This window comes from Exophiala mesophila (genome assembly GCF_000836275.1).
Source record: "Exophiala mesophila strain CBS 40295 unplaced genomic scaffold supercont1.5, whole genome shotgun sequence".
Taxonomy (NCBI): domain Eukaryota; kingdom Fungi; phylum Ascomycota; class Eurotiomycetes; order Chaetothyriales; family Herpotrichiellaceae; genus Exophiala; species Exophiala mesophila.
This window is the reverse complement of record NW_015622508.1, coordinates 1,995,664-2,020,837: the sequence shown is the minus strand read 5'-3', so window position 1 is coordinate 2,020,837 and position 25,174 is coordinate 1,995,664. Positions and strand designations below refer to the sequence as shown.

General features: G+C 49.9%; 7 protein-coding genes across 7 annotated transcripts; 4 read left to right on the top strand and 3 right to left on the bottom strand.

Moving 5' to 3' along the window:
• The first annotated feature begins 268 nt into the window (after positions 1 to 268).
• On the top strand, positions 269 to 1,429 carry PV10_07457 (uncharacterized protein). The gene is made up of 3 exons (XM_016372358.1): positions 269 to 512; positions 572 to 654; positions 718 to 1,429. Exons 1-3 carry the CDS (start codon positions 492 to 494, stop codon positions 1,208 to 1,210), a joined length of 597 nt encoding a protein of 198 aa, XP_016221690.1. The 5' UTR covers positions 269 to 491; the 3' UTR covers positions 1,211 to 1,429.
• On the bottom strand, positions 1,427 to 2,173 carry PV10_07456 (uncharacterized protein; the record flags this gene model as incomplete). The annotated part of the gene is made up of 1 exon (XM_016372357.1): positions 1,427 to 2,173. The coding sequence occupies exon 1, from the start codon at positions 1,967 to 1,969 to the stop codon at positions 1,427 to 1,429; it is 543 nt and encodes a 180-aa protein (XP_016221689.1). The 5' UTR covers positions 1,970 to 2,173.
• Positions 2,174 to 2,409: 236 nt separating this feature from the next.
• On the bottom strand, positions 2,410 to 3,952 carry PV10_07455 (uncharacterized protein). Its single transcript, XM_016372356.1, has 3 exons — positions 3,772 to 3,952; positions 2,819 to 3,716; positions 2,410 to 2,764 (listed from the first exon to the last, which is right to left on the bottom strand). The coding sequence occupies exons 1-3, from the start codon at positions 3,881 to 3,883 to the stop codon at positions 2,458 to 2,460; spliced, it is 1,317 nt and encodes a 438-aa protein (XP_016221688.1). The 5' UTR covers positions 3,884 to 3,952; the 3' UTR covers positions 2,410 to 2,457.
• A 199-nt stretch (positions 3,953 to 4,151) lies between these two features.
• On the top strand, positions 4,152 to 5,013 carry PV10_07454 (uncharacterized protein). The gene has a single exon (XM_016372355.1). It carries the CDS (start codon positions 4,244 to 4,246, stop codon positions 4,682 to 4,684), a length of 441 nt encoding a protein of 146 aa, XP_016221687.1. The 5' UTR covers positions 4,152 to 4,243; the 3' UTR covers positions 4,685 to 5,013.
• Positions 5,014 to 6,133: 1,120 nt separating this feature from the next.
• On the top strand, positions 6,134 to 7,343 carry PV10_07453 (uncharacterized protein). The gene has a single exon (XM_016372354.1). The coding sequence runs from the start codon at positions 6,460 to 6,462 to the stop codon at positions 7,054 to 7,056; it is 597 nt and encodes a 198-aa protein (XP_016221686.1). The 5' UTR covers positions 6,134 to 6,459; the 3' UTR covers positions 7,057 to 7,343.
• Positions 7,344 to 7,560: 217 nt separating this feature from the next.
• PV10_07452 (uncharacterized protein) lies at positions 7,561 to 9,056 on the top strand. Its single transcript, XM_016372353.1, has one exon. It carries the CDS (start codon positions 7,740 to 7,742, stop codon positions 8,937 to 8,939), a length of 1,200 nt encoding a protein of 399 aa, XP_016221685.1. The 5' UTR covers positions 7,561 to 7,739; the 3' UTR covers positions 8,940 to 9,056.
• Positions 9,057 to 17,862: 8,806 nt separating this feature from the next.
• PV10_07451 (uncharacterized protein) lies at positions 17,863 to 24,779 on the bottom strand. The gene has a single exon (XM_016372352.1). The coding sequence runs from the start codon at positions 24,366 to 24,368 to the stop codon at positions 18,102 to 18,104; it is 6,267 nt and encodes a 2,088-aa protein (XP_016221684.1). The 5' UTR covers positions 24,369 to 24,779; the 3' UTR covers positions 17,863 to 18,101.
• Positions 24,780 to 25,174: the final 395 nt, after the last annotated feature.

The window sequence follows — 25,174 nt, the reverse complement described above, 5'->3', positions numbered from 1 at the left end:
GATGACGGAAGGAGGGGCGGAGGCGGAGGGGAGGGGAATCTATGCGGAGGCTTTAGACACCGTGGGCGCAATTAGGTGTGTTTAGGTGGGTGGGGGCTACTCCAAAGACCTGTTAGGGGTGATCCTTCCACCTATTCGCCTTTCATGGCGCCTAAATGTTAGCGCATGGCAGCCTGGAGAGTCTACGACATGCCACCCAAACCACTGTCCCCCTGTTTATTCCTGATGACATGTGACGTCTCCCAACCTCCAATCGTCCCAATTCATCCTCCAACCAAACACGGTCAAAGACAGACTGTCAATCGAATTATCAACTATCGCAACCCCAGGCTGTCACAATTACCATACTCTTTGTGTCTCACATTTGAACCCGTCTATCCACCGACAAAGACCTGGTCCGTTCAACTCGATTCTTCAGATCACTCATAGCAATTCACACCGGTCTTCGCATCCCTCCTAATCTCATCCCCATTTCCTCACTCACCGCCACCATGAAGATCTTCTACATTGGAGTAAGCCAACACTATTCCTCTCCTCCTTTACTGAGATACACATATTAACACTATGACAGATTCTCCGAAATGACCCAGTTCCCGCGATTGAGCTGGCTGTGGAACAAGACCTATCCTCATTCTCACGGTTCACCAGACAGAGGTAACTACACAGAAACCAAAACCCGCAGGGACACACACGCGCGATCCTAACACTCTTCTATAGCTACAGCGAATTCATGACCATGTTCGCCAAAACCGTGGCGGAGAGAACACGAGCCGGCGTACGACAAGACATTGAAGAGCGACAACACACGTTCCACGCCTATGGATCATCACAGGGAATTGCAGGCATCATTATTTCGGACGCCGAATACCCCGCCTTAGTTGCTCATCAACTCCTTTCGAAGATTGTCGACGAATTCACATCCCAGAACCCTCGATCCTCGTACGCTCCACCGAGTACCTCGCCAAAGCCGTTTCCGCAGTTGAAGGAATATTTGACGAAATATCAAGATCCAAATCAGGCGGATAGTATCATGAAGGTGCAGAGGGAGTTGGATGAGACGAAGATTGTGTTGCATAAGACGATTGAAAGTGTTTTGGAGAGAGGCGAGAAGATTGATTCGTTGGTGGCCAAGTCGGACGGTTTGAGTGCGCAAAGTAAAATGTTTTATAACCAGGCGAAGAAACAGAATTCATGTTGTGTGTTGATGTGAGGGGAGAAACTGGAGATGAATGGGGGAGTATCTTCCTGGAGAGAATCAATGTGTTGTGTTTTTGGTGGAAGCAGGCGTGTTGGGAATGAAATGGGACAGCACAGGACAGGACAGGCTAGGACGAGAGTTGAAAGGTGAAGAATGAATACATAGGGCAACAATAAAGATTGGAATTACAAGACACAGGACTCGAGACATCCATGATATGATTATCATTTATTTATCACCATCTTCCCTCTCCGCCAACTTTAGCAACCTCTCCCCATCAACCCTCATCCCCACCCACTCCTCCATCCTCGTCGCACCAACACTCTCACCCTGATAGAATCGAATACTCGGCTCGTTCCACTTCAACACACTCCACTCCAGCCTCCGACATTCCAAACGAGTACATTCTCTCGCCAGAGCGCGGATCAACGCCGTGCCATACCCTTTACCTCTATATTCCGGTCGTACGAATAGGTCCTCGAGGTAGATTCCCGGTGCTGAGCGCCAGGTGCTGTAGTTGTGAAAATATAATGCCATGCCGGCGGGGGCGCCGGTGTGAGGGAGTAGGAGGATGGTTTTGGCGTAGCCGGGTGTGAAGCCGCCGTTACTATCTGGGAAGGAGAGGGTTGATAAGAGAGACGATTCAGTGGCTTGGACTTCGTGGAGGGCGTGTTCGTAGGTGGCTAGTTCGTTGATCATGGCGAGGATAGTGGGGATGTCGGATTGAGTGGCGTGCCGGATTGTGTAGTCGGGGGTGGTGAGGGCGGCCATTTTGGATGAATGGAGATGGGGGATGGGAGGATGGGAGAGTAGAGTGAGTAGTAGAGTGGTGGTAGTGGTGGAATGGAAGTCGAGGTTATATCGAGTAATATAGCGCTATAATATTGACAATTGAGTTTGATATGCAGATCTAAAAACTTTGACACAACCTCGGAGTAAGTATTTGTTGAATCGGGCTTTTGAGAATTGGTGGAGGATTATATACATTAGAATTTGCCGGCTTGAGTCGGGGGAGTACTGAATAAAAAACGTCAAAATACTAGGCGCGCCTTGTAGATCAAAGGGCGTGGAATCTGGAATCATCAACGGGAACATTCTGTTGCAGAATTTGACGGCAAAGAAGATGATTATTTTTTATATAATTCCGTGGATCCAGCGACTCGAGATTCACTTCACGGAACGAAAACACCAATACCAAAATTGTACAAGTAGGACATGATCATTCAACCTATTCTATATGTCATGACCATCTTTGTACATTACAATAGCATCTTTTTCTTCTCTGGACTCCTGCTTCGAGATCGATGTTCCTTGCTTGGACTTCTCTGATATCCAATGGCTTGTTGTCCTTCATCACGCTCACCATGCCATCCCATAAAAGGCTGTTGCCCATATGGCAGGCCTGGTGACGCCATGAAATGTCCAATATTTGCAGCTTGTTGTCCAGGATGCATGTATGAGCCTGATGCCGGTCGATATGCATAGCTTTCTTGCTGTCGTCGAAACGAGGTAAAGGTCCAGTTGTTGACCAAAAGACCTACGACCACCATTGTAATAGTAAACAACCTAGATATAAATTAGTCTTGATAACACCAACATTTGAACCCTGGCGCAACTCACATGGTCTTCAAACTAATTGGCTCCACAAAACTGTTAAAGATCTCGGCAAATGTATGTGCACTGAGCCTGGCTCGCTTCACCGCCGAAGGGTCTCGGTTCATGCACAGCTCCCAGTTGGTACACACTGTTTCCAAAGCAGGTAGCCTCGTATCTGCCGCACATCGATTTTCAATGTAATTCTTGGAGCACGTGGCCATCTCAGCCAACACTTCGGCCATGGCATCATCACTGGCTCGATCCACGTCGGCTCGAATGGTGGCATAGAAGGACCAAAGCATGTACAGACATGCACTAAGGATGGCGGCGTTGAAAAAGACCTGTAGATATTTGGCAATGATTGAAGGGGCGTCCGGATATGTGTGGAGAAATGTAAACAATCCCGTCATCCATCCGACTTCTTGGACGGGCGGTTTCTTGTCGTGGGTTGGACTGGGTAGAGGTTCATCGTCACTATCGTCTGCACTCTCTCTTCGTCCAAGAACCAACTGTCGGTCAAATTTTTGGGCTTTGCGACGCTTCTTGTGGATGCGTTTGGCTATGGCATCGCTAGTAGGTTTACGGATTTCGCCTCGGCCTGGACTGGGTGCAAATCTCCCATAAAAGCCAAACAGGGAGTTTCTCTTCTTTTCCTTGACCGGGCTACTCTTGAATTCATAGGGTAGAGGTTTGCCGTCGGGGGTATCATCATTGTCGGTGGGAGCTAGAGGCGATGAGTTCTCAGGGCCAGAAGAGAAATCAATGTCAAATGGTTTTCGCGGAGTGGTGAATGACGACGCTCTGAATGGTGAGGTTGTTGTAGGTGTGGGAGGAGCATTTGAGAAGAAGTATGGCTGGTTGTTGGGTTCGCGGAGGGCAGGGAAAGCAGGTTTCTTGGGCGACTCGAATTCGCGATGTGTCCCTGAATGAATATATTAGATGGAATAGATGTTTATCTTTATGTCATGCGGGCTTACTCTTCTTTGCTTGAGCGTCCATGATGTGTTTGTGGAATGGGGAGGTTGGGTCGACAGGACCATGGGCTTGCCACTCAAAGTCCATGGGACTTTCCGTGCCTCGGAAAGCCATGATGCGAGTGGGAGAGAGATAGTGAGGGTAATGGATGGGAGAGAGGAAGAGAGAGTTGTAAATTGTGGCCTGTGGTCAACATCCAAGGCAGTCAACGAGGTAACGTGAGAGGCAGAGACCAGGTCGCCAAGGAAAAATAAACAAAGCATTGCGCCTTCCTCTACTCCGTAGGTACACTTCTGCACCTTCCCGGAGGTTGCAGGCTGCAGGTAATTAATTAGTAAGGCTCTAGGGTGCATCTAATCTTATCACCCAGACTTTGGCCTAAATTCATCCTCACTCCTTTGGTACGGTGTGCTGGGTACTCATCACTTTGCCATGATGAAACGAATTGATTAATATCATAACACACGGGTATTCATGGCCCGAGAACAATCCGAAGAAGCCCAGTGGTGGTTTCAAGCAGTCTATGAGGCAATCCAGCAGATTCCCCGTGGCAAATGTACGTCTTATGGACATATTGCCTTGTTATTAGGATATCCTCGACGCGCACGCCAGGTCGGAGTGTGTCTCAAACATCTCCCGACTTATGACCCCAGTGATCCGGACAAGTTCTTCTTTCATAATAACAACGTCCCTTGGCAGCGGGTGGTTAATTCCAAGGGTGGAATCAGTTCACGAGGAGACGATGGACTAGGGGCGAATCGGCAAGCTGAAAGATTGAGACAAGAAGGAGTCGAAGTTCAAGAGGCAAGAGGGATTGAGGAGCTGCACATTGACTTTGGGCGGTTTGGCTGGTTTCCCAATCGACTACCTAATGACTCCAGTGACGATGAGATCAAGGAAGAGGATGAGTCATAGGTGCTCAGCAATTACGAGGAGTCATTTACTATGGGTGTTGATGCATATGGTGCCTGGCGTGATCAAGCCAACTGTAGGTGTTGCTTGAGAAGGGTTATTGAGTGGTCAATGTGGGCTGGACATGGTATGGGTTGAGGGAAAGCACTGGGACAAGAGACGGGCATAGAAGACACAACCTGGCAACAGCAACAGTCTCTCTCCGGTCTAGAGTACCTGAATTCCTCCTAACCTGGACTGCCTACAGCCATGGAAATGAATGAACTATTTCACTAAGAAATTGCAAGGGCTAAGCTATCTCAATGGACTGTCCAACACGACCGACTTTCCAGCTGAGTCCTCGTTGACGCTGGACCCAACGGGAAGATAACTCCGTCCTTGCCATGTGTGGCAACAAACGTGGTCATGCTGATCATTCTCATGGCGAAGCTTGGACCATGGACAGGAATGATGACATGGATGACATGGATGATCTGTTGAATGTCTGGATGAATTGTGAGGTGTGCGTCACATGGATGATGGGAGGGTGTGAATGAGGTCATCTGTTAAGAGAGGCCCTGGGGGCAAGGAATGAAGTCTGGGGGCCACGGGGTTGTAGCCTTGGCTGGGAGCACCTGAAAGGCGGTCCAAACCGGGTATTATCGTCATCGCTGGGTAGTGTTCCAGGGCATTGGGGGGCCATGCGTGCCTAACGAGCCCGAGGCAGCGGATACTTGGAGCTGACTTCCAGGATCTCGGCCTCTCTTATGACGACCAATAACTGCACCCACGTTTTGGTCATGTGTTGTTGACTGCGCCATTCCTAAAGCAAGAGGAGAGTTTCAAGCTCGGAAGGTCCGAGGTCCAGATTTGATGAAGCTTCGTTCGGTTCCTGGACCAATCTTGCAGCTTGCAGCCAACACGAACGCCTTAGGGATGGTTGTGACTGGTGCCATTCATTGCTACTGGTGCCATTCATTGCTACTGGTGCCTTGATTGTCCTTATCCAAGCCCCCACCACCCAGCAATCAATACTGATGACACACTCGGACTCATTCTTACTGATTCTGACTACGGACCAGGTACATTCATACTCCGTAGACGCCCAACCTAATCCAAGCTTCAGGCACGCGCCTTCTGCATATGGTACTCTCTGCTCCTTCCGTTGGATTGCCTATCTCTTCTCCATCGCTCTTTCTATTCCTGTCCCATGTGGTTCGTCCACAGCTGCATGGCGTTTGCACGGCATGGCTCGCACCTTCCAATCATGAATGATTCAATCTGCCGGTGCCTTCCAGTTTGTCTTGTCCTCATCCCCCTCCTCCCCTGCTCCTCACTTTCCTCCCATCCCCATCTACGCCATCTCAATCTCCCCCACCTGATATCGTCACCCGGTTTCAAGGCGTGACTCGCTCTGACACTTGATACTCTACTATATCCATCATCTCAACTCCCTTGTGCCGATACCATCTCCCTCTCTCCATCTTATTGACACCCTTTTGAACCCTCTGACATCGTGCACATACCATCTCTCATTCATTTCTTTGTTGAATCACTCCCTTCTCCGTCACCACCAACGGTAGTACCTGTCACCTCGGTTTCCTTTGTCCTGTCTTATCTTCCACTACCTTCCATCCCACCAACCTCAACGCCACCACCTTCCTCAAGTCGACTCAACGCGTCCTTACTCACTCTATCTCCCTCTGCATCACTCATCAACCCCTACAAGAGTGCTTATCCCTAATATTCTCAACACGTACACCTCGACAGTCTCCTCTATCTCCTCTTACTCCTCTATCATGTCTTCCAACTCCACAAACGATCTACGCAGCAGGGCCAAGTCCTACCAGCGAGACAAGAACCACAACGCCAAATGGGCTCGGGGTGTCAAGCAACCTTTTGCTCAGAACCTCCTCTGCACCCAGCACGCCGATCCTGATCCAGCCTGCGCCAAGTGCATTGGACGCCCTGCTCGTCGGGGTGGTCCTAAAGGCGAGGCTAGGCTGCGACAGATTGAACAACACAAGCTGAGCAACCATGCTTCTACGCTGGCACGCAAGGCTTTCCGAAATGAGGTGGTGGACGCCATGGACGGTCCATTAGCACATGTCTCAGACACCTCATCTGGCGATGAGGATGTTTTGGACGCGTCTGAAGCCCCCATCCCTGCCGATGCGGACTTCCTGTACAGTTACGACCGATCTGGCCCCCGGGCCGGTCAAGACGTTCTCAGCCACGCAATAACTCAAGCTGTCCGTCGATTTGAAAACACAGAAACTGAGAAGTTGGTCAACAACGAGTATGATGTCGTCACCGATAAGGAAGCCATTGGAGGCTATACTGCTGATGACGATGAACACGACTTTGAGATGATCGAACACTCTCATTTGAACTGACTGCCTTGCATTTCAACTTGTCAACCTCTTATTGATTGTCACGGTTGATTTTATGGCTTTTTGTAATTCTGCCACCCGCCACGCGTGGTGTTATGATTCATCAAGATACCCCAGGGATTCATTAGGGAAGCAAGGCGTTACTACATAAACAAGCCACCGGCGCTTCTTGAGGATATGAACGGCCCTTGGAAGAGGCACGCACTCCCGATGAGGTCCATTCCGGGATGTGTCTGAGTTTGGTGTTGGGCGTTGAATATCATACAGTATTACATGGTATCTGAATATCCACAGAATGATTCATCCATAGAGTTTCTGTGAGACTCGTTGTCTTTGTCCAAATCCAACATCAAATGCTTGACATGTGACGCGTCCAGATCATAACAACCATGACGTCAATTATTATGCAAATGTGCAAACTTGACAAACACGACAAACATTTCACCTAGCCATTCTGAACCACATCAAATAATTCCTGACTTTGACTCGACTCGATATATAACAACAATTATTTCCCCCGTCATTCTTGCACCTTGTACACTGGCTTCTGTCGATGTTTAACGACTATACACACGCAGCGCATTGATACTGATTTGATCAGACGAGGATGCGATGACAATTGCTGCTACTGGCTAGGCCAACACCACATCATCACCTTTTCCATTACCTCCCCTCTCACCTAGACCATGGCTCCCGCAAACCTCGCCGATTACCTGGCCAAAAACTATCTCAATGCCTCTTCCTCCACCAAATCCGCCTCCGACCCCAACTCTAATTCCGACTTCCTCGAGTCGTCCCGACCAAAGAAGAAGCGGCGCAAGAATAAAGACCCCAACAGCGAAAATACTGGGCTTCTAATAGCAGACGATGACGCCGACCTGACATTACGCACGGGAGGATCATCCCGCAGAAAGGGCAATGATGACGATGACGATGACAACGACACGCCCATCTACGCCACGTCCGCACCATCCGCCGAGTTTCGCAAAAAGAAAACAACCTCATGGAAAGTCATCGACGCCCCTTCAAACACCAACGCCAACACCGACGACGCCGAAGCCGAACGTATCATATCTGAAGCCGCCGCCGAATCTGCCGCTCGACGCCGTGAAATCGACGATGAAGATGCACCCGCCGTCGTCGACATTCCTCAGGAAACATCCCAACCACGCATGCAATCCGGCGCACGAGCAGGTTTACAAACCGCCGCCGATACAGCTCGACTCGAGGAAGAAGAACAGCAACGACGCGCAGCAGAAGAAGCACAAGTCGCCGAAGAAAAGCGGAAATCCCGCAAATCGAAAAAGAAACACGATGGAGACGATGATGTTCCTGAAGAAGAACAAACCATCTATCGAGACGCCACAGGTCGACGTATCGACTTGACATTAAAACGAGCGGAAGCACGGCGCGCTGAACTCGAGAAAATCGCCGCCGAGAAGAAAGCTCGCGAGGACGCCATGGGTGATGTCCAACGTCGCCAGAAAGAGGAACGAAAACAAGAACTTGAAGATGCCAAATTCCTCACGCTAGGCAGAAGTGCTGATGACCACGATATGAATGAACAATTGAAAACAGTCGTTCGATGGGATGATCCTATGGCGGCATATATGGCGTCTAAGAGGGCAGAGGAAGGAGATGATGTTGCCGATGGAGATGGAAGAGCCCGGAATGGAAAGGGGGCTGTGACTAAGGGTGGTAAAACGAAGACTGTACAGAAGAAGGTATATCAAGGTTCAGCGCCACCTAATCGATATGGTATCTTACCTGGTTGGAGATGGGATGGTGTTGATCGAGGTAATGGATTTGAAAAGGAATGGTTCCAAGCACGTGGTCGGAAGGCTAGGAATGAGGATTTGAGTTATCAATGGCAGATGGATGAATGATGGTTTTACTTATTGATCTGACCATATGGTCTCTGTATGGCCAGTGAGCATTGGTTCAAGTTCCCTGTCTTGATAGGCGAGTTTAACAATAAATTCAAGATCAATCCGATACATCAAGTCTCTTTTTCCTAATCACTATTCATAACCTACATTATACCCCCCGCTTTTTTCCTTCTCTGTGTTTACCCCTGAACCCTCATGAACCATAAACTCATCACATCATCATCTCATTAACTTCGAGTCCTAAAATCCCCCTCCAACGGCATCAAGTTAACTTCCCACCCATCCTCATCAACCTCCGCCCCCGCTACTCTTCCCACCACACAGTGAAACCTAGCTTGGACTTCTGCATTCGGCCAACCATCCTCTCGTCGATGGACTTGATCCAAATGAGCCATGAAACTCGCTACGTTGCCGAATGTGGGTGTGAGATTCATAGACATCGTCTTGTTTGTGGTTGATTTTGGAATAGGATTGGATGACCAAGTGGGAGCTGGTCCAGTGGGTCCGTTCGACGTGTTCGGTCGTGTAGGCGGACGTGGGAATGATGATGGCGATAGAGGGATGGGAGGGATAGGGATAGACGATGTTTCTTCGTTGGCTTCAACAGCGGCTGCTGTAGCAGCAGCAGCAGCGTTCTTCGATGCACTGCTTCGTCCGATTTTGATGAGTGAGATATTAGCTCGGATTTTGCTTTTGGATTTTGGGGTTTTGTTGGCGCTGATTGTTGTCGTTGAAGGAGGGTGTTGATCGATAGATGAAGAAGTCATTGAAGAAGACATTACTTCACCGATACTGTCGTTAGACTCCCTTTTGATACCATGGTCATGACCATGATCTTTATCCTTCATCTCATTAGGATCCCTAACCCACCCCCTCGCCCTCCCCTCCACCGCACAAAAAATACACGCAAAACTCCCCACTTCGCCACTATGACCCTGAGGCGTATCGAACGGGACCATTCCTTTCAATGGGACATGACACTTAGCTAGAAATGCCCATTTATATCGAATGGCGATAGGGGCATCCATATCACCTCCATTGGCATTACCATTAGCATGACCATTGGTATGACCATTCATCTTACCACCAGAAGCTGCATCCCAACTCGGTCCATTGGTAATACTTCTTGCAATTCGTATTCTTGGATCGAATTCCTTGATTGGTCGCCAAATTGGTTGGAGTTGATTATGCTGATGAGATTGCTGCTTCTTCCCACGATCAGATCCATGCGTCATTATCGTCGACATGTGTACAGGTCCTTGGAAATTGCATTTGCTACATCGCCAGTATGGCATCATGGATGCATATCCGACGGGGCGATTTGCAGGTATGAATGCTTTGGTGGCGAGGCCGATTTGGAGGCGGAATGCGCCTTTGCAGAAGCCGAGGAGGTTGTGTTCCGTGGGGAGGGTTGGTGCGTAGTCTAGTGTGGTGGGTATGGGTGTTGCTATTGGGACCGCTGTTGCGATGGCTGTGACTGTTGTGATTACGGATGAGGATGATGATGAGGAAGATGAGGATGATGATGATGTTGGTTGTGGTTGTGGTGGGACAGCGGCTGGTGCTGATGTGGTGGAATGTGATCGATGTCGTGAATGTTGTCGCGAATGTTGACGTGAATGGTGCCCTGGACGAGGGGGAGGAGGAATACTCGGCGGTGGTGGTGGATCTGGAAATGAATATGGATATGTATGTGGTTGTGAGTGTGTTTGAGTAGAATATATTGACCTAGTTGATGTTGATGTTGCTGTTGCCGTCGATGTCCTTGTAGTCGACGACGAATTCAAATTCAAGTCTATACCAAGATCCAAATCAAAATCCAATGGCGGGAGAGGATTACTAGTTGGTGAAAAAGGTCTTGTCATCGTCATCGTTGAACGAGAAAGATTTGGTACCGACGCTGAAGCCACTGCTGACGATGGCGCCACATATGGCAACGACGGAGGAAGAGGTGGTGGAGGTAACGGTCGCAAAGGGGGACGATATGGCGATGGTGGTGTCTTGTGGGCATGACGGTGAGGAGCATCCACCTCGACAGCGCCAGGCACAGCAACAGGGTGATTCGGACGAGAAGAAGATCGAGAAGGAGGGTGGACGTGCCATCCTCCGGTCCTTGGAGGCGGTGCTGTTGCAGGGACAGGGACAGGGACGACGAGAGATGTCTTATTGTCACCAGCTCCACCCTTTTCCGGCGCTCGATTCATTACCACTGGTCGTGCTAATCTTGCTGTTGGTCGGTAGGGGATGTCTTGAGGAGCAGCGTGGAATTTTCCGAGGATTTTCTTTCCCCGTGGTTTATCTGTTGGTGTGGTTGGCTCCGTCCTTGCTTGACTTCGAGGCGGTCGCGAGTTTTCTTGTAGATATCTGACATAGTCGGGGCTGCTATGGTATAATGGTCCGGATGATTGTGATGTTGTCGGTGGTGTAGATGTCGATGTTGGAGGTGGTTCTGCTACTATAGCTTCTGCTGGTGCTGGTGCTGATGATGAAGATGACGATGAAGAAGATGATATGCTCGACATTACTCGCTCAGCTTCTACTGATGCGTTAATTGGCGGCGGTGCCGGTTGCTGCTGCTGCTGCTGCTGCTGATGGTGATACATGTCGTAAATAGTGCTGTGACTATATTGACTAGCAATGGTCCTGATGCTTGGACTATATTGTTTGCCTAGATTCTTTTTGTATTGGTTATCGTCGGTGCTCATCTTTTCATCCTGGTAATCATCTGGGCCAAACCGTTCTCGTGACCCTGTGCTTTGGTGAGTCCTCCCCTGCGTCGGTAGCTCTTGGTGTTCTGAGGCCACTTGACCTTCATCCTGCTTCTTCTTAGGTGGAGTTGCTAGTTTGGGATGTCCTCCAGGTTGAGGGAACAATAAAAGCATGCCTTTGTCTTCGGATGCGAGGATGTGAGTGGATTTTCTGTTCGCATTCTCTAGATCTCTATTCGTTTCGTCGAGGCTCTGTTGATCAAGAGGGACTGGGACAATTAGAGACTGGTCAATATCGGTCTCAGGCGTTGGTTGATTCGAAACCTCTTCGTCTTCAACTGCTTGAGGTTGTTCTGATTCTGAAACATCGCCCAGCTCTACCGGTTCCCCCTGAAGAGATTCTGGCTCTGGTTCTGGCTCTTCTTCTTGCTCCGGCTCTTTGTCTTGCTCCTGCTCCTGCTCCTGCTCTTGTTCTTGTGGTTCCGAAGATGATGGTGGTGTTGGCGATGGTAGTCGAACCACCCCCGATATGGATCGATCAGGTAGAGACTCAAGTTTTGGAGGCGACGCAAATGTCATCGATGAGTGAGTACTCTGACTGGTTGAGTAATTTAGTGAAGAAGAAACGGGCAAAGTCGGAGCAGATGTTGAAGTCGAAGAGGAAGCATATGAGGACACCCTATGTGTGGGATAATGTGCCTGGGCCTGAAGGTTTGACGAAAGCCTCTGGGATAATTGACCCAAACACACGCCAGTATTGACTCGACCATCGTCTGAGGCTGTTTGAAGGGCATCAAAGTCTAACTCCATCTCATCCATCATCATGGTGCGCAAGGCAATGATCAATTTCATTTGTAGATTGATCAAGACATCCTTCATCTGTTCCCGCGCTTGGCTATCACCACACGTGTATTGTTCGCCAAATCTCTTCACATCATGATCATAATGACCTCGGACGAGCATTGGTCCCAGAGTCAAAGAATCGAGTAGGTCATTTGTTGGTCCTTCAGGCAAAGGCTCTCGACCAGGTTTGGCTCTTTGATCACGTATCCGCTGAACAAGTTTCGATCCATCTTCAAACGCTGCCAGCACTACATTCCTTCAGGTTAGACAAAACTAGAGTCAACATAAATCAGAGGAAAAGTGATCATTCTTACCGGCCCGAACCAGAGACGCGATATCCATTGATGAACGAGGCCAACAACTTGAGGTATGACACACGCAAAACGAACGATCAGAGACGACGCCGCGAAATCGACACAGTTCATCTCACATTACCTTTGGAGCTTTTCAACCAAGACCACGACGTCTCCTGGCAATTTCAGGCCGACGACATAGTGTAGCGTTGGGCTTGATCAATCTACCTTTGTTTTTCAAAAGCAAACATCAAAGAGGATGATGGTCCCGAGACACGAAAAAGCAACCAGGTCGCATCGCACAGAATATTCTGTCGCACAAGACCAACATAGTTAGTTAGCCTCGAGAAACGAAATGATGGGTCCGTCAAATCTGAACAATGCCACATGAAACCAGGAAAGAGAGACACCGTTCTGGGTTGGGAGGTCGAAGCCTCGGATCCACCGCCATCATCACCACTCCCCATTTTCGAACAGGGAGAAATTCCGTTTCTTTGTCGATGTTGGCGCAATTGGCGAGATTTCTCGAATGGCGAAAGTTATGCAGGCAATGAGATTTGCGAGCAATCAAGGGGGAGGGGTAACCCCTGGCGTGCCCTGGTTACAACTTGGAGTACATCTCTTACCTACTTTACACATGCGCGCACTCATAAGTACAGTGGCTAAAGGGCCGAAGACGCGAGGCTCCCCGTCGGGAGGTGGTGGAAATTACCATTTAATGAGCCTTGATGCCTATTTCGCACGCATAAAGCCCATTGATTCGCCTACTATTCAGGCGAACTCGGCGAGACGTGCCAGATGACGAAGACCCCCGGGTGCCACTTACGGAACATCTTCAAGTTACGCTCTTGACCATGCCATTCCAGTCAAGATTCCGAGCGATGTTACCATACAGGGAGCGGAGTCTCTTTCATAGGCGAGAATTCATTTCAAGCCACGGCACGGAGCACGACGACATCGAGTGTGTGTACAAGAGCAGGTTCGATTTGAAACTCGCCTGAATGGACTCTCTTAGTCTGGCAATAAATCAGCCTATAACAGGACAGATTCAGACTGATGCGCTGGGAATGCTGACAAGTCACGACATAGCATTTCCGGGTCCAGCTCGATTTTATGCTCGTACAGGTCATGTTGCTACCTTTGTATGCATATATTTTATGTGAACCTGAGTGCTTACCTACACGAGACCAAGTTCCTTCTCATTAACTCATCTATCAACAAATCAACAACCTCAAGGCTCCATTCCCCCAAGCGACCTACTTGATCCCTAAGATCCTAGGCTAAGCAGTCTGAAGTCTGCAAGTGATCTCTCGGCCTTGCATGAAATGCTATCTAGCCTGCTGGTACATAGGTAGTAGATCTCCGCCTGCCAAAGAGGGTGACTTAGAAATGGCCACATTCATCACGCGCACATCCCAATGCGATGCGGTAGCACCAACATTTATGATTAGATGCACTAGATACTTTCGATTCCACTAGAATATGAGGATCAAAATGCAGCTTGTGGCAGCACTCGACATTCAACCAGTCGATTGGCATCCATTCATGCTAGTGAACATATACTAATGAATCTCCCCGGAGTGTCCCCGGATATTGTAAACCACTCACCATCGATTGAGTGATTCAATTATTCACATTGGCCGACATCTTTTCTCCAGCATTTAGCTTCTAGCGGAAATATGCACTACCCGGGGAAACTTGGGGAGCACCCATTGAGTAAAGCTTCTGGAAGGAAGTAATTTGAATGGTTAGCGACGGACTCCTTGGACTCCTTGGACTCCTTGGACACTGTGCAAACAAAAATATCAAGGTACTGGCCAGACAGCCGTCCATTCGCAGCCGAGTCAGTTGAATCCTCTTCCTGGATGGGCAAAAGGACGGCGACTCCCTAGGCATTCAGTGAATGGCCGTCAAGTCTTCTACCAAAAAAATGAACTGGGGGTCGCCACTACATCTTTAAGTAGGCTGCCGTACGAGAAATGCCTTTGGGCCTCCTCTACTGCTTGACTGTTGAGACCATGTATTAATATCTTCGTTCGTCCACCGAGATTTGTCCTGGATAAGCTTACCAGTGATACATTGCAACTTTGCTGAAAGTCTCGACAAACGCCTTTGACTTCTAATCACATAGCCAACCCCAATAGACATCCACGACCTCTAATTCCGCATCAACGAGGCCATGTTAGTCAGCAGTTTCTTAGAATGCAATCAAGCCAAGAACCAACCTGACGCAAAAGTTGATGACATCGATGAATTTAGCATTCGGCAGTTCAAATCCGACTCCATCAACTGGTAAGCAAGCATGACTATTCACGGGTCCCACATTGTGGAGGGCACTGGAGGACCGAGGCGGCATCGAGGGGCAAAGCCCGAGGCCGCAAAGACCAAATCCTGGGGTCATGCCGCATTTGCCGCGGGCTTGTCCGGGCGAGTTTTTCGGTCGTTGATCTTTGGTCCTGGTTCGCGATATCTGGATTGTTTTATCCACGCGCGCGCACATCATTTGTTGTTGCCTCGGTGCAATCAAAGTCGACATTATAAGTTCCATATCTGTTGCTATGACAGCAGAACAATCGGCATCGGCTGGTTTACTCGATGTCGCGCCTGTAGCCACGCAAACCAATGGGGCGTCGAAGGTTGGGAGTCGTGGGAAATATATCAGCAAGGCATGGTAAGAGAGTCCACCCAGCGCATTCAGGACCCGGTTATGCGGGCTTAGTATGGGGGAGATGGAATTGACTGATTTGACGGCATATAGTATTCCTTGTCGGATAAGCAAGTCCAAGGTAAGTTCTGCCGTACAAATCATTGGGAACCTCTTGATCAGTCGTTGACAAAAACCAGTGTGGAGGAGGTACCATATGTCAGAACTGTCTTCGACAGGACAAAACATGCACATATCCCGCACGAGCTAGGATACGCAAAAGCAAAGCTACATCGGCTGAAAAGGAAAGGTGAGTCTACTTGGGCAGAAGAATTCACGTCGGTGGGTGATGTCGACTAACATGTCCCCTCCCCCGCCTCAAGACGTCCTGTCCACACAACCAACGCAGCAACCGTCACCGGCCTCGAGAACGACACCGTCTTAGAACGTCTCCGAAGTCTAGAACAACACATCAACCGCATGGACAAAGCCTTTCAAATCGGGCTCAACGACCAAGATCACGACAACCACAACGATGACCCCACCACCACCACATCCGCGGAATCATCCAACATGGAAATCTTCAAAGTGGCAACCAACAAAGAAGCCCTCGCATCACTAAGTTCACACATCAACGCATTGAAAAAAGCCCTTCTCCCCGCCTCCAACCACTCTCAAGCATCCGCATCCACATCCAGTCCTCCGGAATCAGTCGAAAATGACGAGACTCGAGGAACGACCAGTTATCTTTGCGACTTACCATCCATTCCTCAGATCAAAAGTCTCGTTAGCTTGTATTTCGAACAACTCAACAATTTCTTCCCTTGTCTCGAACCGAGACAGTTTCGGGAACGGTTGGCTCAGATTGAAGTGGATGATCAAGTCGTGTCGGGGGAAGGGAGGGTTCAAATCGTGGTCAAGCCATGTTCACGCACGTTTCTCATGATGATGTGTATGGTGTTGGCGCTGGCGACGTATCTGGATCTTTCGAATCATGAAGCGAAAATCGACACGACGCCTGGTTGGAGGTATTTCCTGATGGCAGAAGAAATGGCAGGGAAGGAATATCGATTGCGACATGAGTGTATCGATCTCGATCTGGTGCGGTATCATACGGTGAAAGCGATGTATTTGATTCATGTCGAGAGACTTACGGCGGCGTCGCAATCGATGGGCACGGCGATTCAATTGGCGTTTAATATTGGTCTTAATGATGAGACGAAGTGGAGTCATCGGTCGGAGGCAGATCAACGGGCTTGTCGATTGCTGTGGTGGACGATATTCTACATGGATAGACGGGTGGCGCAGAAGAGTTGGAAGCCGTATCTCATTCGGGAGAATGAGTTCCGTGTGGAGGAAGTCGAGGGTGTTGATCCTTTGGCATTGGGTGCCGCTTTCGATATGGAAGCGTACGCAGAGTCGGAATCCAAGTTGCTGATCAACAGGTACGTGCAGACGGAAATCGTTTGGGCTCGTCTGTGGGGTTCGGTCTGGGATTCATTGTTCGCTGCTCGTGCGCTCACGCGAGCTGACAGAGCGGAAGAGATTGAAGTCCTGGATGCGAAGATCCTACATGCGCAAAGACAGTTTCATCAGTCACTGCAATGGGAGACCACTCAACTGTCAAGTTATGAGGCTGCAGGGGAAACTGAAGGTCAAATCCGATCGAGACTTGTTGCTCGTGTGGTAAGTATCCATATCAATGAATTGATACCACCCCAGAATGGTCACCTTTACTGATGCTTCTTCAAAGAGAATGAACCTCCTGCGCCTCATAATCAGACAATCATGGCAACGCACCACCGCAGACGATACACGAGGCGCTCAAATATGCGTCCAACTAGCAGCCGAGACCATTGAAGCCATACTTGCCTTCATGAACTCGACGGCGAATCCCGTCTCGTTCGGCCTGACAGCTGTCGAGTGTGTGGTTGAGGCGATGTGCCATTTGGTTCCACATCTTCAGTGTCCAGTGGTTCAGGACGCAAACTCGGCCCAATACTCTTTTACAAAAGCTGTCGACTTTCTCCAGGACTTGTCCAAAGTCCTTGGAGCGGCAAGACGTGCCTTGGTCGCTCTCGGCGAGATTGCTGATAAAGGATGGCAAAATGTCTTTACTATGGACCGGGGATTTTCGTTGGACTATATGTCTCTCTCTCCGAATGATCTTCTAATGTTTCGTCAGGACGTGTCGACTGACATGTTTCTATCCGAGTGGCCGGAAATATGTCTCCCTGGTCCTGGACTGGGGACTGGCGCATAGACCTGGACACAATATATACCTACCTGTGTATAAAAGAATGTTATGACTACTTACGGCACGAAGTAGCTATTAGCTATTATTTGCACGACTTTCATTCGACTAATGTATCAAATCTAGTGTAGAAACGAATTATCGCGGATAAGATGTCACAACCAAAAGGAGGAAGAAATATTGGTCAAGGTAATGAATTGCCGCTTCACTATCTCGAATACTATGAATCTCTACACACTTGGCACTATCTGTACAAGAAAAAGAAAGTATAGTCCAATGAATGCACCTCTAATAGTAATAGTATGAGGTACTCCATAATCACGCTACTGAAACAACGCCGCAGCTCCAGATTATTTTTCAATCTTCAGACCGCATTCTATCGTTGTCGCTGAATCGCTCGAAACAATAACCACCGTCTTATACCACCGTGGAAAGGCGTCGGACACCTGGATCACCGGCATTCTCGTACTTGTCCCAATCTTCAATGATCTTTGCAAGGCGAGGAGAGTTGGTCAACCGATAGACTTCCTCAAAGTACTCCTTGGAAATCTCAAATGGCTTAGCGGTGACATTGGGAATGTATTTTCCAACCAGTTTGGCAGGGTCAATGCTGGTCTTGTTGATCTTCTTCAGCAAGAAAGATCTGAAAGGCTTGACGCCAGATCGCAAGAATGTGCTGTGGAAGGGGACATCAATGCCCTTGAGAGGGATCACTGCGAAACCTCGCTCCAGTTCAATGGGCTGTGGTTTGGCCTCGGTCTTCTTGCGGCACTCGCTGATGACCTGGTTTAGATGTGCCTTGACATCGTCCAGTGACATGGTTTGCATCAAAGCTTGAATGTCAATCTTTTGTAATTTGAGCGCATTCAGGACGTTGGTCAAGCAATCCAATGCTCGGAGATCGCCAGCACAAACGTACTGCATGTTCGCAACATTGTAGTTGACAATTTCCACAAGCCATCCAGTGCTCTCGGCGATGTTCTCCACCACATACTGCAAGGCGTTCTCGTTGAATGTTTTCGAGATACGACTGGGGTTGACAGCACACATGGAGTAGTTGCTGCGCCCTTGCTCATCACGCTCCACGGCAACTTGCATGGTCAAGCCACGGTAGAAGACAACCGAGACCAAGCTTTCAATGGGCATAACTTCTGCGATTGAAGCAAGTGCCGAGTACTCGCCCAGAGAGTGACCTGCAAAGCTGCTGTCACGCTGAATGAGGCCTTTGGAACGCATATCCTCGAAGCTGGCCTTCTCCATCAGCGTCAGAGCAGGCTGCGTGAATTGGGTTGCAGAAAGCAATCCAGTGGGAGAGCGATAGGTGTAGGATGTGGTGTTTTCGTTGATTTCCTTAAAGATCTTCTCAGACTTGACTGATCCGTCGGCGTTGATGGATTCAAAAGTCATGGCCATGTAGTTTTGGCGAATGGCTTTACCGCGAGGGCCACCGAAATGGATAGTAAGTTCCTTAGGATTGTTCTTGACAATGTTGATGATCGAAAGACCATAGTTGTCCATGAAATGACGGTCGGCACGGTCCCATACCTCTTTGGCGACAGCACTGCGGCCATAGAGATCCATACCCATGCCTTGCTCTTGCGAGCCTTGACCAGTGAAGACATAGGATGAGACGGGCTGTTCAACCTCAGCTTCAGCCAAGAGAACCTTGTCACCTGTGTCTTTGTTGCTGGTTTCGATCTTGATGATCTTTCGTCCAGCAACCATTCCGACATGTTCCAGTTTAACTTCCAGGTCATCATTCGGGAGGACCATGCCAACCAAAGAGACGTGATAGCTTCGGACGCGGCCAATGTTGTTCTCAGCAGCCCAAGTCTCGACCAAGCTTCGCACGGCTGCACTGGTGTACATACCGTGGGTGATTGTGCCTGGGAGATTTGCATAGCTGGCAAAGATGCGTGACACGTGGATGGGGTTGTAGTCGCCAGAGACACGTGCATATGTCTCATTTGAGGCTGGTGCCTTGAGAGACAGTGGGGTCTTTCCACTGAGAGGGATGGCGTTTTCAAAGTTGACCGGTTGCTCAATTGATTGTCCATGGCGCTGAAGATAATCAACCACTGGGTTGCCGTGAGAGACACCCGCATCATATTCGACCGAAGCAACTTGAATGACTTCCTTCGTGGGCAGTTCCAGAAGGACTTGTCCAATAGTCTCAACGCTCTGGAAGACTGTCGTGTTCTTGAATCGAACAAGGCTGGACAATCGGAAGGTTAAGGTCTGTCCTAGGAGATCGATATCAGGTTCGTCGAGATGGAACCATTCCTTCGATCTGAGCACAGCCACGTCCTTGGACGAAGACAAAGTGATCTGCACTGGTGTCTCTTCCTTGCGCTGGAAGGTGTTTTCAAAATCAGTGTAGGTACCTCTGTACAAGAACTGAGTGGTGACTTCCATCACTGGTTGCCCGTCACGTGTGATTGTGCCGCAGACCTCAACCATCTTGCCGGACTCTTGGTTGATGACGGCATTGATGCGGGCAGAGGTGTGCAGCTCGTCGCCAACTCTCAATGGCTCAGCCCCAGGAAGCATACGATAGCCATTGGAAAGGTGAACCAGCTTAAGCAAATCACCGTCGATAGCACGGGGGAAGATTGGCTTGGTGATAGCTTTCCACCCGACGACAATGGCAAAGTCCATGGGAGCGAAGACTTCCTTGCCTGGACGGTCGACAAAGGCCTCTCCCGTGTTGCCGACGGCATGCACAAAGTCGGCAATGTCTTGGGTGACAATGGTTGCCTTGCCTCCATCAAACTTGTTTGTGGTAGGCGTATCGAAAGGAACGTCCTTTTCACCGAACCAGATACGGTAGTAGAACTCTTTGATCCTGTCATTGCGACCTTCCATCACCTCATGGATGGGAGCATAGCCGGTCTCGGGATGATAGACGAATTTGAAGGGCAGAGCCACTGCTTCACCTTCCGCCGTGCGCTCTTCCCACAGGTTCATGAGGATTTCGTTCTTTCCAGTCAGGGTGATATCCAGCGTCTTGACGAGTTTGCCAGACTGGGTAGGTTCCCTAACGACAATGCTGGTTTTGGATGGGTCCTTGGGGTGGGCAATCTCGACCACGAGACCCCTGGTTGGAGCCAGGATGCGCTTCAATGGATTGTTCTGGTAGCGAGCACCTTGAACATAGACATCGGTGGTGAACAAAGCATGTCTCCATGAATAGGTCTTGCCTGCCAATAGTTGAGCCCACTCCGTTGGGTCTGGAAGAGGTGCCGAAGCCTGGGATGACAGTCTGTAGGTAATGCGAGTGCCATCTGGAATGACGGTGACGCCATCGAGCTCGGTCACGCTCTCTGGGGATTGAATGATCTTCCCACCGAAGTATTCGACGATGGGGATACTGGTATCCTTGCCACCATAGACGTCCTTGGTAAGACCTTTGATATGATCATTCGTGATGCCGTCCAAAATATCTTTGACAGGCTCATCGATCTTGGTTGAGTACTTGGCAGCCATTGGCCCTTGAAGAATGCAAGTACGGCCAACATCCTGGTCAACGACTGCATCGAGATCCTCGGATTGCCAGAGCGAGTCTTTCTTGAACCAGAACTCAAAGTTCTCGTCCAATGAAGGAACGAATGGCACAGGCTTCTGACCACGTCGTTGGCAGAGAAGCAGGAAATGCTGGACATCTTGTGCGTTGATGAGCTGGCTCTCTGCGCGTGGGTATGCTGCCAGGATCTTCTCGACCACCTCGGTTGGGTTGTCAAGTTCCGCATAACTCTGGATGAGCGATGGCTTGCCAGAACCAGTGGTGAAGCGTTCTTCGACACGGCGGATAAAGTCAACTGTGAGGTTGCGGAGAGAGACCTCGATCCAGCGAGACTGATGCTTGACGTACATGAGCTCAACCATCCGACGAACGACCTCTGCATAAGTCATGTCTTCGAGATCGACAGTGGCGCCGGCCGAGTTCTTCCCGAACCAGACCTTCTGGAAGTCATCGTTCAATTTCTTGATGATGTACTCTCGTTGCTTCTTAAGCTCAGCCACTCGCTTCTTCTTGTCGAGACTAAAAATCTTTTGGTCCATCTCAGCCCAGAACTTGACGCCTCGAGTGGCAAGCTTGTGGATTGGTTCACCCATCTCGGAGCGAACAGTGATGACACCTCCAATGGCACCTTTATAAGTCTTCTCCCACTGACTATCGTCAGCGCCCTCGGCTTCCGCGATGGCCTTCTTTGCATTTGTCGATGTATGTGCTTCCTTGGCGGTCATCATGCGACTGCCGAAGAGAACACCATCGAAAGGCATAGAGGGGTAGCCAAATTTGCGTGCCCATGTACCAGTCAGATAGGGATAAGTATCCTCGGAACCGCCAAAGCCACTGCCGGCCACCAGGATAATGTTCTGACATTTTCGGATGCGGCCGTACATCTGCAGGACGGGTTGATGGAAATCTTCAAAGGAGTGGTGACCACCTCCACGACCTCCAGTCCATTGAAGAATGACAGGGAAGGTGGGATTGGCTTTGGCAATATTGATGACCGCCTGAATGGCATCCATGGAGCCAGGTTTGAAGGCGATGTGCTTGATGCCAAGGGTGTCGATGTACTCCTGAGCGACCTCGATCGAGGGAACACCGGCACCAATGGTCAGACCTTCAATTGGAACGCCATCAGCTCGCAATTGGGCCAACAGAGGAATCTGCCAGCCCATGGCTCGGGGGTTGACATAGATCAGATTGACAGTGATGCCACGGCCGGGTGGGATGGCTTTCTCGATCTTGGTCAAAGCTTCAGTCATGCCCTTTGCATTGTAGTAGCCGCCGCCAGCCAGTTCAATATGATAGCCAGCATTCATGGTTGCAGCAACGAAATCCCAAGGCACAGTGCAAGGGGTCATGCCGGCAACCATGAGAGGTGGGACACCAAGCAAGCGGGACATTTTGGTGTCGACAAAAGTTTGTCCAACAGAGGTCTTGACAAGTCTCGGGCCATGTTCTGTAACCCAATTGGTCGCGTACTTGACAGCTTGTTCCTCATCACGGTCAAAAATTTCAGGTTTGTAGCCAACTTCGGCGTTGGTGCCATCCATGGCACCAGCCAGGATAACGCGGACACCAGTACCATCCTTGTTTCGGTTGGTGAGAACACCAAGGCCAGAAATGCCACCGGGACCAAAATCCAGGATGTGGGTTGCACCCTCGAAGACGGTAGCTTGTTCCCAGTGGACGGGGTCCTGCGTGATCATGCGAACCAGGGCAGGAACGATGTCCTTGTCTTGAGACGCGCGAAGGTCATCGCCAGAATTGGTGTCAAAGACTGGAATAGTCAAGCGCGAAGCCGGAATTTTAATATCGGCCAAATCTTCCTGGATGTTCTTGAAAGCTTCCGACAACAGAGGACTATGGAATGGTGCGGTGATTGGAAGGAAGCGATTGACAAAGCGAACTTTGCGCTCAGTGTATGGAATTCTGTTCTGGTCAAGCCCAGTAGGGGCCTTGACCTTGCGCAGGCGCAAGTTGAGACCGTGGAGAGAAATGGGAGGGCCAGTGACCACAAAGTTGCGGGCGCTGTTGATCAACGAGATGGCGATATGTCGGTCAGTGGGCAGATGTTCGTTTGTAGCGTCGATATGTTCTTGGAGCTGTGACTTGGAGAGGTCACGAACAGACAACATAGGAGTGGGAATTCCCTCGCCGGCCTCAAGCGAGTCTTGCAGGATCGAGGGTGCAAGACTGGTGCGTGGGAAGGCTTGTTGACTTCTCATACCGATCCAGAAGAGCATGGTGATCGCTTCTCTGGCGGCTTTGGCAAAGCTCTCCCAGGAAGTTGCAGTTGCAATGGCTGCGGCGGTCACAACACCTTGTGAATGACCGGTGGTACCATTCAGGCGCTCGCTCACTTCTCCGGGAGACTTTCCAAGGACCTTGCAGGTAACTTGGTAATGGGCGAGCTGAACGAGACCAATCAAGGGGAGACTGACGGGGGCTGAGACGAGGTAATCAGTGTCTGGCTGGGTCTCTCGATCTGCGAGCCAGGTCATGATGTCTAGACCTTTTGAGTAAAACTTGTCTGCCTTTGGGTTTCTAGCCAGGGTCTGCAGTAGCTCGGCGGAGTTCTCGATCAAGTCCTTGGTGAAAGACGGGTATGTGGTATAGACTTCGCGCAGCTCATCAAAGTACTCTTCAATATTTCCCTGGCCACCAAAGACAGTGTAGATGCTTGCGTCCTCATCATCGGCCGCTCGGAGGAGAGCTGAATCATGAGGTTTGATGGGTCTGGCGACGGCAGCTCGGCCAGTATAGTAGCATTGCACCACTACAAGTTTCTTTGCGGTAATGCCGGGGAGGGTGGCAGCCAAGGCATGTACATCGTTGGCATGCATAAACGATCTCTCAAACTCGTTCAAGACGACTTTCAAAACTTCGACAAAACCAGCAGCCTCCTCGTCATCATCGACTTCAGCGGCAATGAAGCCAATGTAACGGGCGACCAGCTCGGCGTTTGAGGAAGGTTCGTCATCCTGAGCCAACTCATCGGTTGGTTCTGGAAGAGAAGCCTTGAAGGCCTCTTTCAGTTGAGATGCAGCAAAGTGGAGGGCGGTAGGAATCAGGAATGAGTATTCGAGACTGCCATGAGTGAGGATAAGAGGTCTGAGGTTCTGAGAGGATCGGGGTGTGTGGGTTCCCGTGGCGCCGCCTGAGTACATGATGGCGGTGCTCGAGTATGGAGGTAGTATCGGGAGAAGTTAGGGTGACAGGACGACTGAGGAGAGGTATGTCAAGTGAGCAACTCAATGCCACTTGTAACTAGTCGTTGTTGAGTCGTGTGAGTCGGACGATGGTGAGCTCAAAGAATGTGTGAGCAACAGCAGAATTGCAGAATTGCTTAGCTGTGGTTGAGAGAAAGTGGAAAGTAGATGTAAAGGAAGGAAGGAGCAAGAGTGAGGAGCAGCTGCCTTGATGAGGGTGATTAGTTATTGTGATGTGGACAGGAAGGCAGGATCGAGAATTGTCCGAATGTTTTAGAAGTTTGGATGGAGCAACTCTTAGGACCAAGCAACACTCTCTCGGGCTTCTCAAGTGTGTATTGTGTCAGTCAGCGGCGACCGGAGTCTGAGCGGTTGTTGAATTCAATGAAGTTTTCTGAGCGAGAGGTTGCAGCCCTCAGATGCAGGCCTCATCCGGTTGGGCAACCAATGGGGAGGGTTGAAAAGACCCTGGAACAGCTCTAAAGAGGCACTAAAACTGGTGGGCAGAAGCCACTCCCTCAATGGCTCCCGGGCTGCAGGCACCCCGTCACTAACTCGTCATGGTCCCAACCAGAGCATTTCTCGGGGAGCCACTTGTTAGTCTTGACAGCTTTCTCCAACTTTTGAAGCCAGTCTGGCAACATTCGTGATCGGACCATGACATCAATTGGAGGCTTGCAGAGAAGCCGTTGAGCAGGCAGCACTTTGACCTATCTCGCTACACATCTACAGAGTGATAAAAGGGGGACAGAAAAGGCGTTGGG